The 16,602-nt window shown below is 36.0% G+C and overlaps 3 protein-coding genes and 1 non-coding gene across 8 annotated transcripts in view; 3 read left to right on the top strand and 1 right to left on the bottom strand.

The window, feature by feature from the left end:
• LOC101242326 (sulfotransferase 1C2-like) overlaps positions 1-11,644 on the top strand; it is a 44,426-nt gene extending 32,782 nt beyond the window's left edge. Inside the window, exons 1-3 of one of the 5 annotated variants that reach the window (XM_026837729.1) lie at positions 9,679-10,744; positions 11,078-11,218; positions 11,459-11,644. In XM_026837729.1, the coding sequence (XP_026693530.1) occupies positions 10,157-10,744; positions 11,078-11,218; positions 11,459-11,617 (888 nt within the window). In that variant the 5' untranslated portion in view covers positions 9,679-10,156 and the 3' untranslated portion in view covers positions 11,618-11,644. Of the gene's footprint in view, positions 1-2,515; positions 2,646-9,678; positions 10,745-11,077; positions 11,225-11,458 lie in introns of those variants that run through there. The other 4 variants (XM_026837730.1, XM_026837732.1, XR_003396582.1 and 1 more) reach the window with 4 other exon arrangements.
• Positions 856-7,450, bottom strand: LOC113474878 (P-selectin-like). The gene is made up of 16 exons (XM_026837716.1): positions 7,333-7,450; positions 7,108-7,196; positions 6,832-6,927; positions 6,657-6,768; positions 6,302-6,412; positions 5,955-6,062; positions 5,317-5,451; positions 4,815-4,941; positions 4,508-4,620; positions 3,868-4,065; positions 3,462-3,662; positions 3,091-3,279; positions 2,661-2,772; positions 2,213-2,364; positions 1,613-1,776; positions 856-1,331 (listed from the first exon to the last, which is right to left on the bottom strand). Exons 1-16 carry the CDS (start codon positions 7,385-7,387, stop codon positions 1,128-1,130), a joined length of 2,166 nt encoding a protein of 721 aa, XP_026693517.1. The 5' UTR covers positions 7,388-7,450; the 3' UTR covers positions 856-1,127.
• Positions 11,645-11,990: 346 nt separating the features above from the next.
• LOC100179324 (acid-sensing ion channel 2) overlaps positions 11,991-16,602 on the top strand; it is a gene marked incomplete in the record, with an annotated part of 6,632 nt that continues 2,020 nt past the window's right edge. Inside the window, 6 exon segments of the mRNA XM_009862411.2 lie at positions 11,991-12,133; positions 13,670-13,779; positions 14,085-14,187; positions 15,079-15,237; positions 15,750-15,869; positions 16,267-16,416. Coding sequence (XP_009860713.1) covers positions 12,119-12,133; positions 13,670-13,779; positions 14,085-14,187; positions 15,079-15,237; positions 15,750-15,869; positions 16,267-16,416 — 657 coding nt within the window.
• mir4101 (microRNA 4101) lies at positions 12,180-12,238 on the top strand. The gene has a single exon (NR_034496.1). It is a non-coding gene; the product is annotated as a microRNA 4101 (primary transcript).

Here is a 16,602-nt window from a genome sequence, read left to right as displayed (position 1 = left end):
TTGCTATTATAGCGTTAGAAACAAAAACTGTTATACTTTCACTGTTGTATTTTTTCCCATAACTTACAATTTGCTGTATTTATAGTGGGTTGGGGAAAGATGAGACACTATTACATTCTATTTTATCGTCTCATTTGTTAGTAACCAAAAACATTCATAGAATTATTAAACCGTATCCTCACGACTTCCATTGACCGTTGTTAATTCTTTAAAACACTATCATAATATTTGGATATTATGCGCTAAAGGTGTCACATCTTCCCCACCCTACTATATTTCCCATAACCTGTAGTTGGTTGTATACATGCTTTTAATGATCGTCAGTCAGACATCGCCATATTATTCGTGCGTAAGCTATAGCTATATATATGCGATCAGCCCCGCTGGTTATATCTTTATACGCAAAACTAATACCGTGCTCGATTATACTTCAAGATGGCTTGCAGAAACACACATGGCATATAAAATGTTAAATATCAAAATTAATAAACAGTTGCCCCTCGGATCCTCAAACAATAGCCTATAACCAAAGCCTTGGGTAAGCCTCGCCATAATACCTCACCCATACAAAATAATATAAGGTCGATTTAGATTGTAATTAGAATAATGGTCCAACTCTACGTACCCTGGCGTCACCCATTGTATGATTTTAATTAAAACCGCTAGTAATGATATAACTATAGTAGAGTGGGGGAGGATGGGACATTTTTTGTTCTATTTTCTGGCCCATTTGGTCGTAAACAAAGATCACTCAAAGAATTATAAAACCGTATCCTCACGACTTCCATAGACCGTTGTTAATTGTTTAAAACACGATCAGGATACTTAATTGTTATGTTATGAAGGTGTCCCGTCTTCCCTCACCTTAATATATATATATCCTGAATAGTGCTGAAGAAAATCTCGTATACCAAGAGGTTGGAATTAAAGATATACATTCATGTGACTGTATTGGCGTTACAACAAGTTATAACCAATGATTTTAAAGTTTAAACGGATAAACACACGTTAACACATGCGTACGGTAAAAAAACAGTATATTTAATTACCAACGAGATATGAAAGGATATAGTAAACACATATATAAGGGATATGATTAAAGCATTTGATTGTTAGGGAATATACTCCTAAGATCGCGGTACGTCTCTTTGGAGTGCTTGGGCGCATCTGTTTGTACAGATGGACGCACTTAGACGATTTAAGAAAGTCGCGTCGAGTCCACCAAATCCACCGACCGCTAAAATTGTATTTTCTGGGGTCCCGCCCATCGCCAGCAACTGATCTTGGTCAAGTCCTGCTCCATTTCCAGGCTGGATTCCAATGACAAACGTCTGTGTATATGTAATTGTATTTCAATATGCTGTGTCTTGAAACAGCCGCGTACCAACTAATTTTGTATATAGTATAGACCGGGGAAAGATAAGACACCTTTTTTTCGATTTTCTCGTTTCATTTGGTTGTAAACAAAGCACATTTAACTTATAAAACCATATCCTCAAGACTCCCACAGGCCGTCGTTAATTTATTTAAAACACGACCAGAATATTTAGATATTATGTGCTAAAGGTGTCCCGTCTTCTCCCACACTACCACATATAAAGTTACTTCTTACCGTGACTCCCATTTCTCTAAGTTCGGTTGAAATTGTCGCAACATTGTCCTGAGATCTCCCATCAGTAATTGTCAATATAACATCTTTAACATTCGGTCTGTTCCCGTTTCGGTTTGCCAGAATGACATTTTTCGCGTGACGTAAGGCTCGACCGGTGAAGGTTCCTAAAAAAAGCAATAAAGAACGTAAGTTCTCAAACACGCTCAAACTTCTCTGCAGTTTTGAACATAACTTTTCTACTTGTTAAACATATAGCAAGGTAGCTGAAGACACTTTTGGTACATATTATCCAAATATCCTAATCGTGTTTTTGCCTATTAACACATTCTATAGAAGTCGTGATGATACAGTTTTATATTTCTTTGGGATGGGGAAAGGTGAGCCCCCTTTTTGTTCTATTTTCTCGTTAAATTTGGTAGTAAACAAAGGAAATTCAAAAAAATATAAAATCGTATTTTCACGACTCCCATAGACCGTTGTTAGTTGTTTAAAACACGATCCAAATGTTTGGAAATGATGTGCTAAATAAAGGTGCCCCGTCTTCCCTCCCCCTATATATAGAATAGAAATTATTAGAACAGACGCTGTATCATATCTTACCAAATCCATTGTACGGTAACTTGTCATATGCTTCCAAAAAAGTGGTTTTGTTATTAATATGATCGCTTAACAAAATCTGGTTCCTCGTATCCACTTGTCTGTTGTATCTGAATACGGCCATTCGTGCTTCATTTTCCCCAAAGTTAAATGTACTAAAAGGGAAAATTATATAAAATGAAATGTCAGCAATGATTTTACTTTTTTTGCTTATTTATCATTTTTTTAAAATAAGTAAGTCGAGGCATTCGTTCATTTCGTGACACTGTGGTTAGCGTGTTCAATTACCCAACATTTTTTATTTAGATATGTGAGTATCTTCACAATATTTTCCCAAGCCAGCCTATGGAAAATGATTTCTCTAACAACCCTAGCGAGCGTCCCATTATCAGGACAACTTTAGTATTAAGTTGGATGTTGGTCAATTATAACATTGTAGAACAAAACCTACGTGATGATTGATCGCACAAACTGTTTCATGGTGTTCCAATTCGGCCTCTTTACCGAAGATGACGAATCCAGGATTAGGACCAAATCCATAGGAGCGGACGGAGGGCATTTCTCTGCAATACAATTTACATCTTAACCGCATGATCTGTATCATTTTGGGCACCAAATAACGATAGCTTAAGAGCTAATGGGTCAAAATTGTCTTAAATTCTACATCATTTGAGAAAAACATCAGTCATACTGAATAAAGTGGTTATATTACTTCTAAAACTTCAATCAACTCGAAGATTTCAACTTGTTGAAACCAGAGTCCGTATATAAACATGTTGTTATACGGACTCTGGTTGAAACATGTTTATATACGCACTCCATGTTTGAAATTTTCCATGTAACTTTACTTTAAACAATGGATAAGCGTCATACCCACTTACTTGCACAACATGGCGGGGCAAGATCCCACGCTAAGTCAGCCATGCACGTTGTAAGGGTGTGGTTTGGTGGAAAGATTTCGTAAGATTCAGCTTTATTGCACTCATATGTACATCGGGAGTTGACGAAGTTTCCATCCGTGCAAGTTACGTTCCCATTTTGAAGAGTTTGAACATCACGACATTGCCCACCTTTTGTGGAATTAAAATTCATGAATTATTTTACTGATTAAAACAAATACATTCTGGGCTTAAGATAATTTCCTTGTGGGTTTAAAGGAATTACGGTCTTGAAGAGAAATACATGCATTCTGGGTTTGATAAAATTACGGTCTAGCAAAAAGTCAAATGATCAAATTTTAGTAAAAACTTACGTTCTGGGCAAGTTGGAGCTGGTGTACTCCAAACACCGCTGTCTTCCGTACTGTCGGTATAAATGCAGCCAGAGTAAGGGGTACCGTCCAACTCATAACCTGGATTGCATTCGAACGAGCATATGCTTCCAATATTGTTTGAGTCGCTACATTGAACCACACCGTTTACTGGGTTTGTGTGCTGAGGCAAGCATGTGATTCCTGTAACAAATGAAACCAAAGAAAATGTTTTATTTCATGCAGAGTACATATACTAGTGGCACAACATGTACCCGTTTTTTCAGCAGCCATTTTCTGCAAATGTAGGAGTTTTCTACTTTTATTGCTTCCAGTTGGCATTTATTATTCCCCCCCCAACTCTTTATCAATGTTCGTTGTTTCCGCTTCTTATCGTAATCGTACTTACGTGTACAAAATGGTGCGGGGCTGCTCCATTCTCCCTCAGCGTCGCCATTTCCATCATCTTGGCAGGTTGATGTTTGGCTGCCTTCTAATGCAAAGCCACTGTCGCATTGGAAAGCACAGTCGCTACCCAACATATTGGAGTTGCTGCAAATAACAGCGCCGTTCATTGGCGAAACGTGGACCGGGTTGCACCGGATCGCTGTAATGAAAACTTAGAAATAAACTTTTCAACTATAATTGTTCGACAACAATACAACAAACGCTGAAACTTAAAAAGTATCACGACCTAACTTTGGATTACTTTATAGGTCCCTTGGCGCGCTGCAATACCATACTAATATGGAATGGAGTAAAACAGCACAATTCGTTCCTTTTATCGTTTTCTTTTCTTGCTTTTTAATTATTGTTATAAGTTTGTAGCTGAAAACGGTATAGTAGGTTGGGGAATACGAGAGACCTTTAGCACATATAGTGTCTAAATATTCCGATCTTGTTTTAACCAATTAACAACGCTCTATAAGAGTCGTAAGAATACGGTTTCATAATTCTTTAAATGTTGTTTGTTTAAAACCATCTGGGAGGAGAAAATAGAATGAAAAGGTATCCCATATTCCCCAGTGTACTGTTACAGTTTAACTTACGTTTGCATCGAGGTATTAGGTTTGTCCAATCTCCTTTATCGTCACCATCGTTATCATCAACACACACAGATACTGTAGAGCCTTCCAACACGTATGTAGGGTCACAAATAAAACTAAAAGCGCAAAAAGGTGTATTTAATGGAATGAATGAAAGTAACTTTTGCGCCCTCGCATGGTGAAGTATAAGGACAGTTGTATAGATGTTCTGTTTCATACGCCTTGTGCCAGCTTACAAGTTACCACGTATGCAACTTAATAGTGAGTGCGTTTATTAGTGGGCCTGTTTGCTATTTCATGTCCTTGTTACCTGCATGTACTACTGTCGTAATTGCTGTCTGAGCAAGACACTTGTCCGTTGGTGAGGTCGGTTATTGCGGGGAAACATTTAACTCGTTCGCAAGTTGGGGGTGGGGAAGACCACAAGCCGTTTTCACCTTTATGTAAAATAAACATTACAAGACATCAGATAAAACCTTAATACCCTACATTGTATCAAGGAATTGTGTTGGCAATCTGTTACCAGTTTATTTTAATGCACTTATCAATTTACTACCGGCAACGTCAAACAGTGGTTTTAGCAATATTGAACTGCTATATATTGTTTCAGACCAGTTGTCCCCACAATAGATTGTCCTTCGCGTGGCCGGGAAACGACAGTCGTTATAACACTAGTGTTCTGTTTCATAGGTACACCTCGCACCAGCCTACGAGTTACCAAGTATGTTACTTTGTTGGTAAAAATTTTACAGCGATTTTTTATGTATGGCGGATAATTTGAACAACTATTATGTCAGCTATATTACACTTACCGCATGTGGCCGAGGGTAATCCAGATACGTAACGTCCGCTCTGACACGTATATGTGCACACGCTACCAGGGTGGTTTGTCTCTGAGCAAACCACGGAACCGAACTCAGGATCCTCGAGTTCAGGCTGACATAAAACTAAAGAAAGATTCAGTTATATAGACGTGTTGGGCTAATGTATTGGCCGGCGTCCTTCGCCGTAGAACGTAACCCATATATAACAGAATTAAATGTATAGTAGGATGGGGGAAGTTGGGACATCTTTTAACTCTATTCTCGTCCCATGTGGTAGTAAACAAGGAACATTCAAAGAATTGTAAAACTATATGCTCAAGAATCTCATAGACCGTTGTTAATTGCTTAAAACACCATCAGGATATTCAGATAATATTCGCAAAAGGTGTCCCATCTTCCCCCATACTACTATATATATTTGAGAATTAATACTGTTATAGATATGGGGGAAGATGGAACACCTTTAGCACATAATATCCTGATCGTGTTTTAAACAATTACCAGTGGGAGTTACGGTTTTAAAATTTTTTGAATGTTCTTTGTTTACTACCAAATGGGACGATAAAATGGAATGAAAAGTTGTCCCATCGTTCCCCTACTCTGCTATATGTTTAGAAATGGCTTACTTTCATCTCTCTGTGGACTGATACATGCGGGCGCTGGTTGATCGTATGCTGCCGTCGTTGGTGAAGTTAGTTGACATGTTAATGTAGGATTACCGGTCATCGTAAAACCTGAAACCGTACGTTTGTTGTTAGGGCACGTAAAATGCATTTTAGGTATAAAAAAACGGTACGAAGTTGGAGGAATTCTTGAACGAAAAATTATTTTTTCGAGAAAATATTCTTTAAACTTTAGGAGTCGTCGAGCAAACCAAACTCGTGCCTTTAATTGTTGCGTCTGGGTTACAACGTATGAATGGGGAACGTGAAATATATATTATCAAGCAAATATTTTTTTAAAGTTTACAAACCTATCGAGCATTCGAAGAAGCATTGCTCCCCAACTGGTACCGATGCATTTCCGTAACAAGACACGTCTCCGTTTTCGGGACTTGGCAGTCTTTCGCATGTTGGCTCAGGTCCTGCATAATAAAATGATAGATGTGTAACACTGTGTTTTTAACTGTAGTCTAGAGCAACAGTATTCTGTCAGATACACAAGGCAAATTTAGATCCCGTTTTCTTTGATTAAATCGATTTAAAATTACATTTTTTAAAGTCGGTACCATTATATATTGCGACAATGTTTGTACAGAGACCAAAACATATTCAGTTTTTACATTTGATTAGTCTCAATTAAGGATTAGTGAAGTATTCGTAACTTACGGCTTGCACAAGCAATAGACGGTGTGTTGCAGTTGTCAAAGTCGCAACAACATCTGCAAACTGAACCGTGGATGTCACTGCACTGGCTTGGATACCATGCGGATCTTGGGTTCTAATATGTATAGATTTTTTTCAAATTTATATGATATGATACACATGATTTTTTAATACGTACCTGAACAAAGTTGTTGTCGCATGCACGAGCCTGCTTGCACATCTTCGAGATTCTTATTCCATGCGGGTCTCTTCTGACTTCAGTCTGGCAAGCTTTCTATAGAAAATACATTATGCTTAACTCCCGGTCACATATATATAAGCGCCGTGGTACAAACAGCATGCTGCCTTTTATAGAATATAACAAAACATCATTGTTAGAAAGACTTTCTTTTCCCCGAAAGATAAATTAGTTGATTCATTCATTCATACTTAAAATGTGTTAAGTAATTCATACCTCGTTTGGTTGACATCTTCTTAGTTGTCCGTTCAAACGACATTCCCGGTTGCTGCGCGCATTCCGGCATTCCCAACACGTTAATAAAGCTGTGAATATACAAACATCTTTAATTCCTACTTATTAATATGGCCATACATAAATTATTTTTCCTAGTTTTTACATGCATTGAGAGAGTATAAATCTCATTAATATAATAATACTCCATACAAGTTTTGCTCTTACCGTTGACAGAGCAGACTAACGCTGCTAAAGTAATTATTGCAGTTAAAATTTTCATTCTTGAAGATTAAAGTCTTTTTTTGTTTTATCTCCAACTTCAATATTGAATGACCTCAACCTTAAACCCCTTGCTTTAAATAACCAGCTTCCCTTTTTCCCGGCGTAACTTACCACGTCATAGCGATATATTTTACTTCAATGACGTACGGTCGTACGCGCGGCCAAGATGTAGACTGAATGACGTAGGGCTAAACCAATCAACATTTTTGCAAAAAAAATCTTAAAGGTGGTCAAAATATATATTGCAAATTCGTTAAATTATTTAGAAGCGATAAATAATGTTGTACATATCTTGCTTGATTGCAAATAGCATTCATGTAATAGTAAAACTATTTCGCTTCGCATTTTTATAGAGACAGCATTGTATTTTCTAAAACTGTGTCATATTTCTTGGTTTTGTCCCCTAGCCCCTAACTTTTGGAAATGTATAAAACAAAACACCCGCGTGTTATAACGACTGTCGTTTTCCCGCCACGCGAGGATAAATAAGTTTTATTACGTTTAAACTTCTGTATACCATACTACATTGCTAAGCATACAGTCCCAGTTTGCCTACAAACCTGACGCCGGGCATTTCTTGCAAACGTTGTTGTGGACTTGAATTCTAAGATATAGATTAATTAATTCTCGGATTAAGTTGATATCGCCCATAAACTTCGTGCTCGTCTGCTAACTGGTTCAGTATTATCCCAACACGTTTTGAGCTAACGTGATTTTATGGGAAAGGATTAATTGGATGATATGCGCCCACATGATTGATATGTCTGACAATGGTATAGACTCATGCAGTAATATGAATGTTTTCTAACATATACGACTCCCAAAGTCATGTTGCAATCGTGGATTTGAATGCAATCCTTACAACGTGATGTTTAATATTTGTTTGTCTCATATTGAGAGATGTATATTCAAATATGAGGTTTATAAATGATCTTTATTCTTCCGCTTCGTGTTCAATTGCAATATTGCTGGGAAATTTCAAGTAATTAAAACCATATCATGAACTGTCTTATAAAGTAATTTGTCATCGCTAATCATACAACTTAGCCGCCTAGTGCGACATTAAGAACAATATAAACACATGGCATAAGAAACTGTTGTATTTTATACGGGTGAGGCTCTAAAGGGCCATCGAGGCAATTAGGCTTATATCGTATTTAGGCCGAATTTGTACCACAAGATACCGCTGCACGGTGGAGAATTTCGTATCGTGCAAAAACGACACTCTGAGCATTTACTGCAGAATACAATAACTTTAACTCTGAAAATGATAACATTGCCAATAAGTTGGTCACGAGTAATTAGTGAAAGGCTAACACTTCCTTTGGCGTGCTCTAGTTACGTGCTTAACCATTTAAGTGCCACGCTTCCCATAATGATAAATAACCTTCAGACGCATGATATACGACCTTTGTTCATCAATATAAAGAATAAACGGTAATTAACAACTCTGAGGTGATTGGTATATACACGTCTGCCAAGTCCTGCACACGCCATTGAAATAATTGTGATTTTCGTGAAAGGACGATCAACTGAAATGTAATATTGCATATGTCAATGTGAAAAAATTAAAAATAAATTTCTGCGCCCTTTGACGCCAATGGTAATATCATATTAATGTGTTATTGATTGCGTAGGCGGACTATCTGCTTCGCACGCAGAACTATTTAACGTGATTGAAAGAAATGTCCCCACGTTTTATGGAATGTGAATTCGTTGATTCATCACGCAAACCAATATTTCATTTTAATTAAATAGTAGGGAGGGGGAGGATGGTTTATCATATTTTAATTATGTTTTCTCGAGAATATGCGATATCTCAAATATAAGCACTCGTTTATTATAGAAATGCCATGTCAAAGACTTTGTTATTAAAAGTATAACAATACATATATAGAGTAGGGTGGGGAAGATGGGACATCTTTTCCTTTTATTTTCTCGTCCCACTTAGTAGTAAACAAAGAACATTCAAAGAATTATAAAACCATATCTTTACGACTCCCATAAACCGTTCTTAATTGTTGGAAACTTGATCAGGATGTTTGGATATTATGTGCTAAAGGTGTCCTATCTCCCCTATACGGTAGGCATATACTCTATAAACACTCGTTAATGGAGACCGGCACGCTATGTCAAAATCTTTGTTATTAAAAGTAACAACACCTACATGTGTGTTGTATTTTATTATAGCTTCCATGTCATCTTTTTGAACAGGGTGTGGACACTTTAGTAATGCATGAACATATTCGTATGTTCGCTACGTTATTGCAGCCATATATGTAAGTCCCGACAACGTGTTTCTTGAATTACGACGGAGTAAACAGAAACGTGCCTTCTGTTATATTCGTGCATTTAAACTCTTAGAAGCTATAAGCTTCCCGTTCAGGTTAGTCGGAGAAATCTTTATTTTGCCGTATTTCATGCATCACTAGTTACTGTTTGAAGTGCAGTGCAAACAGAATGTTACCGAACGGTTTGTTTTGTGTGGTCCTGCGGCAATGCTGTTTATCATAAAGTGTGACCTGTTTGATTGGTTATGTCTGTTTGATTAAAACATAGCCTTTACATACATTTGTGCAGTATATGATTACACTGAACAGGTTGAAAAGAGGAAGCTGCAGAAGATAGCTATAACGAAGTAATGAGCAATGGTTGTTTGTATTTGTCACTTAATACAGAACTAAGTAGAATTTCGAGATAGCAAACACAGCACCGGTGGTTTTGAAAACTGCGTTTTTATATTGTATTATATAGTTTCAATTAAGAGATGGAAACTCCTAAAGTTGAAAGAAATCCTAAGATAGTTTATGTCACAACTAAAACCGGTGAAAAGTATGCGATGCCATCCCATGCAAGTCAGCAATGTTACGACGATGCTGTTGGGTTTCCGTTTGACCAGGATGACGTCATTATCGCTAGTTACCCAAAGAGCGGCACCACGTGGACACTGAATATCGTAAGGTTAATATGCGGGATGGAAATCAAACCTGGTTCGATTATTGAAAGCGAGTTTCCCTTTCTCGAGTCTAGCACAAGAAAACGCCTGGATGAACATAAATCAACCCATAAACCTGCGTTCTATCACACCCATATTCCATGCGACCACTTTGAGTTAAACGAGAAGACGAAGTATATTTGGGTGTTACGAAATCCCAAAGACGTATGCGTGTCTTTTTACCATCACACCAAACTATTCAGCAACCTCTATGAATACGATCACGGTACTTTCGATCATTATTTCAAGTTGTTTGCATCCGGGAAAACAGATTACGACAGTTATTTCGGTCACGTAAAAAAATGGTCAGAGCACGCTAATGACAAGAATGTACTATTATTATTGTATGAAGACATGAAGGTAAAAGTTTCATTCGTACCTACTGACATTTCGTGTTATGAGTTGATATAGTTTGGTGGGGAAGACGGGACTAAATATATATATATTTACGGGACTGTCCCATCGTCCCCCTATTACCATATTAGACTTATTACTTTCAGTTAACTGGTTTCGTACAAAAATGGGTACGAATTCGGACGCTTTTCTGGCAGTTACATTCGTTAGCCAGCAGTAGCTATATGGCCAGCATGCATAAACAAGTTGGAATGCATGGTCAACCTACTACAATATGAAGCTGGATGTTTCATATTGCTAATAGTAATGTATTCTTAATTTGTTTCCATTTGCTTTTAGGTGGACACAAGATCAGCCATCAAACAAATTGCTAACTTTCTTGGTAAAACTTACGCGGCCAGGGTCAGCAACCCGGTTACTATGGAGACTATCTTTGAAAAATGCAGCTTCCGCGAAATGTCTCAAACAATGGATCAATTTGTAAGCGTACGTATTTGCTAAAATAATGTTTCGGTAATGCTGAATATAATACCATTATAGCAGGGTGGGGGAAGATGGGACATCTTTTCATTCTATTTTCTCATCCCATTTGGTATAAAACAAAAAACACTTGAAGAATTATAAAACCGTGTCCGTTACGATTAGGCTATTTGGATATTCTGTGCTATAGGTGTCCTATCTTACTCTATTGTACTATATATATATATTTAATAATCGCAGTCGACAGTTATAAAAGACGGCAAGTGTCCAGTTATACGACGGGGAGTTGTAGGAGATTGGAGAAGTCTAATGACAAGAGAACAAGCTGAAATTATTGACCGAATGACTACTGAGCACGGACTTCAACATTACTGGAAAAACTATGAGGATATTGTTTAAATCAAAGAAATTTTTATGAATTTGTTAACTTTTACATACGGACTCAGGTTTAAATAAAATGCAGTACGTTATAATTTACATTGCCGTTAAAATACATGGCCAATTAAAAACCCATCGTTGTATTCGTTTATCTACGCAATTGCCTCAAGGTGGTACAATCTGTATCACAAGTTCATATCGGAAGACACATTAAAAGGTTACTTGAATAAACTTGTATTGGATGCACGAATTTTGAATCTATTTGAACATTTTTTATCGACTTCCTTAAAGCCTTTTATTTATATTCTTAAACTAGGGATTTCCCCATAAACTCGCGGGTACTTATTTTGTTTTAAATTTGTTAATTCATTTACCTATTACTTTGTGGCTTTGCGTAGAACTAAACTATCTGATTGTAAAAGAACAAGTTTTTCCCTGAACGTCTATTATGAATGTCAAAAAATTGTACCGTTTCTTCGTTTGACCAGGCCAAGCAAAACCGAACTCATTATATTTGCCAAGATGATCAAAGTACAGGTACCGCGGTACGTATTGTAACGTATATACTTTAATATTTGTGTACGTGCGCCTATATAATCTACCGTTACTTTTATTGGGTACGTTAGGTTGTTGTATATGTGGCTTATGATTTAGTTTGAGTTTGTGAGCCTGGTTTTAGAAGTCTGGTTTCTAAAACATTGTTTATCATATGTTAAAATTAATTAACAAATTAATTAATGTGCATGTAAAAAATTATCGTTGACTAATTAAAAATTTGTAAAGAGATTAAACACATTACATAACTATTAACTAATACTCTATAGACTGTGGTTTGCTTAACATTTTGTAGATAAACTGGTCACTTAAACTGAATATTAATATAAAACCGTTGATTCACTCCTATTGTTGACACAACAATGGTGGAATAATGTAGGGATTATGTGGTCACAAGACTCTTTTTCAGGGTTCGGCCAAATCATATAAGTTTTTGGCGAATTTAGACTTTAGTATATATTTTGCAGTACCTTACTTTAAACACAGTGATACAGTAACAGATTTTATTGTAATAAGTCTATATATAATTACATAGGTGATAGATGTTTATTCACATATGTTTGTATGAGTACAGTTTTTATTTTTAGCAGTTTTGAAAAGAACTATCAACACATGTACACAATAGTTTAAGCAAAAAAATTAATTTATTTCTAGGTTTTAAGCCAATGCTGCTATAACCAGAGTTACAATATATATAATAGTTGGACAATTTGAAAAGTTAGGAGGAAAACCTTTAATTTATAATTAAATATGAATGTTACCAAGCAACAAAATAAGCCGAGGTCAGCACTTTTAAAGAAGTTTTCTGACACGACTACATGTCATGGGGTCGTACAGATAAAAAATGGGAAAAATATGTGGACAAAAGTTATGTGGGGGTGTGTGGTTATTACCGTGTTTAGCTTACTGTTATGGCAGGTAATATTATCATTATACACCAACATACTTACTGAGGCGCCTAAGTTTTGATTATCCAAGTTAGGCAAACTTATAGTTACAAATATCAACTACTTATTATCTGATACTTGAACTTAGAAGGTAATTACTCCACTGGCACATTATGCACTGGTTACAGTTTAACTTTCATATTACCCGACACAATCATTGTCATTGATAATGGCTGTTACGCAGCGCGATAATCGTAATTCAATTGTCAACACGTAATTGTGGATGGTTTAAAAAATATGTAAATCATATGTGTTTGTTTACTTCATTATGGAACAATTAATACTCATTGCGCCAAATTCCAGGTTGGGCATTTGCCTAACCTGCCTGACTACATTAGGCGCCTATGTACGTACTTATTTTAGTTGAATTATTTAGAGGTTTATGAATTTTTGATTAAAACAACATGAAATGTGATAGATAAGAAATATATATATTCTCTTTAGAAATATTAAAATTGAACAAAAGGCCATAACTGACACCTGTATGGTATACCATGTACAATTTGCAAGAAATATTGTTTGATTTTATTTGATATTATTATTGTTAAATCACTGATATTTTTCCTTATAGATAGCAGATCGATGCAATGCATACTTTGCTTACAAAACAAGCGTTCAAATAAAAGATGTTTTTGTCAATGAGATTCCTCTGCCAGCTATTACTGTTTGTAATTTTAACAGGTTTCTTATTTGAATTTGTAAAAACCATTTGTATATTTGATATGTACTTTATCTGTTTGTACAATTATAAAGGGGTTATGAAATGGGTTAGCGTTTATAAAAATTACAGTTATTAAATATATAATATATATGTATATCTTTTTTCTGTTTTTTTTTAAGGAATTTACCCGCTTAAAAGCAGCACATTTTTAAATTTAGGGATATTTTATGAGGTATCAATATATTTAATGCATTTATTTACTGTGTGCATAAATTAAGGTTGCTCTTTTATTTAAATTTAGTTTCAAAAATGAATCTGTTCCTAGGTACTTCGGTATTGATAACCCAATTGAACAACTAGCCATGGATCAACTATCTACAGTGCTGGACAACAGATATAATATTGAGAGTGTACTTTACCATAGACATGTAAGTTGGCAATAGTTTTGGTGAAGTTTGTGTTACAGCGTATCAATATCCAGTAATTTACATACATGGTAACTCGTAAGCAGACACGAGGTGGATAAAACGTTAACATTAACCCCACACAAAGATAAACCAAGTTACATTCATTCATTCATTCATTCATTATTACCTACTTACCGCGTTACCGGTTGGTGTGGGAAAAGTTGTCTATTATATTCTATTCTACGTGGGTGAGGTCCACAGAGTGGCATGACATGGGAGATGGGACCTAGGATTTAGTGGCATGACATGGGACCTAGGGTTAAAGTTGGTCAGCCTATTACCTTATCACAAAGGGTGATACAACCTATTAGTGACCATTGGATTGGAATAATGTCCGTTGAGTGTCTTGCCTAAGAAAATAGGGGTTACAACTTAAATGCAAGTGCTTACTTAAATGCAAGGTTTAAACTTACTTCCAAAGCAACACAATGAAAATCATAATCTAGTAGGGTGGGGGGAGATGGGACACCTTTAGCACATACTATCGAACCACATACTATCCAAATATCATGATCGTGTTTTAAACAATTAACAATGTCTATGGGAGTTGTGAAGATACGATTTTATAATTATTTGAATTTTCTTTGTTTACTACCAAATGAAACGAGAAAGTAGGGTGGGTAGAGATGGGACAGGTTTAGCACATAATATCCAAATACCCTGATCGTGTTTTAAACAATTAACAACGGTCTATGGGAGTCGAGAGGACTGAGGCTACAGTTTTATAACTCTTTAAATATTATTTGTTTACTAAGTGAGACGAGAAAGTAGAATGAAAAGGTGTCCCATCTTTCTCCACCCTACTATATATAGACTGTATTAGAAGTTAAGAACTAAAATCTTGTTTTTCAGAATGAATCTGTGAATTACTTTAATTGGACAAAGCCTGGATTTTCACTGAGGAACTATATGATGGACAAGGGGTGGAATTTTGTGAATGGCTACAATCAAGGGATCTATTTTCCCACTGTCTTTTACTGTACATTGGGAAAGACAGTTGCATGCTCACATGTAAGAACATTCTGTTAGTTTTAACATCGTGAGGCTGGTGTTCACACAGCTTTTATAATTATGTTACTCCATTTAAATTATGATCTTATTCTAAACAAGTTAACTGTTAGTAATAATAATAGTAAATGTTGCAATTTGTTTGTAATAATAGTAATTGTTAAACTTGAATATGTTGAACTGCTTTTATATTACTGTTACTCCATTGAAGTTTCAATTCTATTTTTAACAGTTATTCCAGCTTATTGTTTAAACTAATAAACAACCAAACAAGATTTTTAAGAAATATCATTCACAAAGTTACGCTCATGGTAACTCATAAGCGGGCACGAGGTGTATGAAACAGAACACACGTGTTATAACGACAGTCGTTTTATCGCCACACGAGGCTAACAAATTCGTATATTCATACATAAACATACTTTTATCACCGGACTGCCATAACACCAAACATGTATTATATATAAGATAAAGATAGTAGTAATTGCATGGTTGTTCTGTTTTTTTATAACCAGGCCAACTTTACTGCTGTGCTCACAAACCACCTTGGTGTTTGCTACACACTTAATGTAAACACCTCGCAAACAATAGCTGGGAAAATGCATGGTTTCACTGTAGTACTGGACACATATCAGGTAAGTTCGGGATTTCTCTGACTTTTACATTTAGGATAAATTGGTAAAATGTATCTGTGTTACCTTATAGCCCAAAAATACTTATTTTATATATTTTGTGACAAACTAAATTTGGTAATGGAAAAAAAATAAAAATTACATAAAATTTATATTTGATATTGCTGAAATCTAGTTACTTACATTGTCACAAAACATTAGGAATGTTATTGTTTAGTGGATACAATTACTTCTGCTATTTGTTTGTATGGAAGCATAGCAACCTAAAAGCTGCTTAACTGTGGTATTGAAATTTATTTAAAAAGATGCAGAAAACTAGCAGAGCATATCTGCATATATATATATATTTGGTCCTGAAACGTCTTGAAAACAAATGACTATCAGCATGCATGCAATACAGAATCAATACACCGAGAACATAATACATGGGAATTGGGAAGGAGGGATTCTGTTCCAGGTTCATTCACCTTATGAACCTCCAGAAGTTGATAGGTTCGGTTATTCAGTAGGTACAGGAACCTGGTGTTCGGCAGCAATTCAGAAACTCAAGGTAAACAGTGTTTGGGACATTGGTTTAAAGTTAGAATGTATGTTGAACTGGAATGAATGAATGAATGAATGAATGAATGTAGCTTTGCCTTATCCTCGCATGGTGGGACAACTACAGTCGTTACAACTTACAACGCAGGTGTCTTGTTTCAGACACCTCGTGCCCGGCCACAAATTACCAAGTATG

This window comes from Ciona intestinalis, chromosome 14, assembly GCF_000224145.3.
Source record: "Ciona intestinalis chromosome 14, KH, whole genome shotgun sequence".
NCBI lineage: Eukaryota > Metazoa > Chordata > Ascidiacea > Phlebobranchia > Cionidae > Ciona > Ciona intestinalis.
Note: the sequence above shows the minus strand (reverse complement) of the source record. Positions and strands in the feature narration are given on the sequence as shown.

Bases quoted from the DNA above. Each gene is read 5' to 3' on its own strand.
- LOC113474878 (XM_026837716.1), bottom strand. From the start codon at position 7,387: ATGAAAATTTTAACTGCAATAATTACTTTAGCAGCGTTAGTCTGCTCT. The intron at 5,452-5,954 runs GTAAGCCATTTC...ATCTTTCTTTAG, and splicing joins CAGTCCACAGAGAGATGAAA to TTTTATGTCAGCCTGAACTC. The intron at 1,777-2,212 runs GTAAGATATGAT...TGCTTTTTTTAG, and splicing joins GTTACCGTACAATGGATTTG to GAACCTTCACCGGTCGAGCC.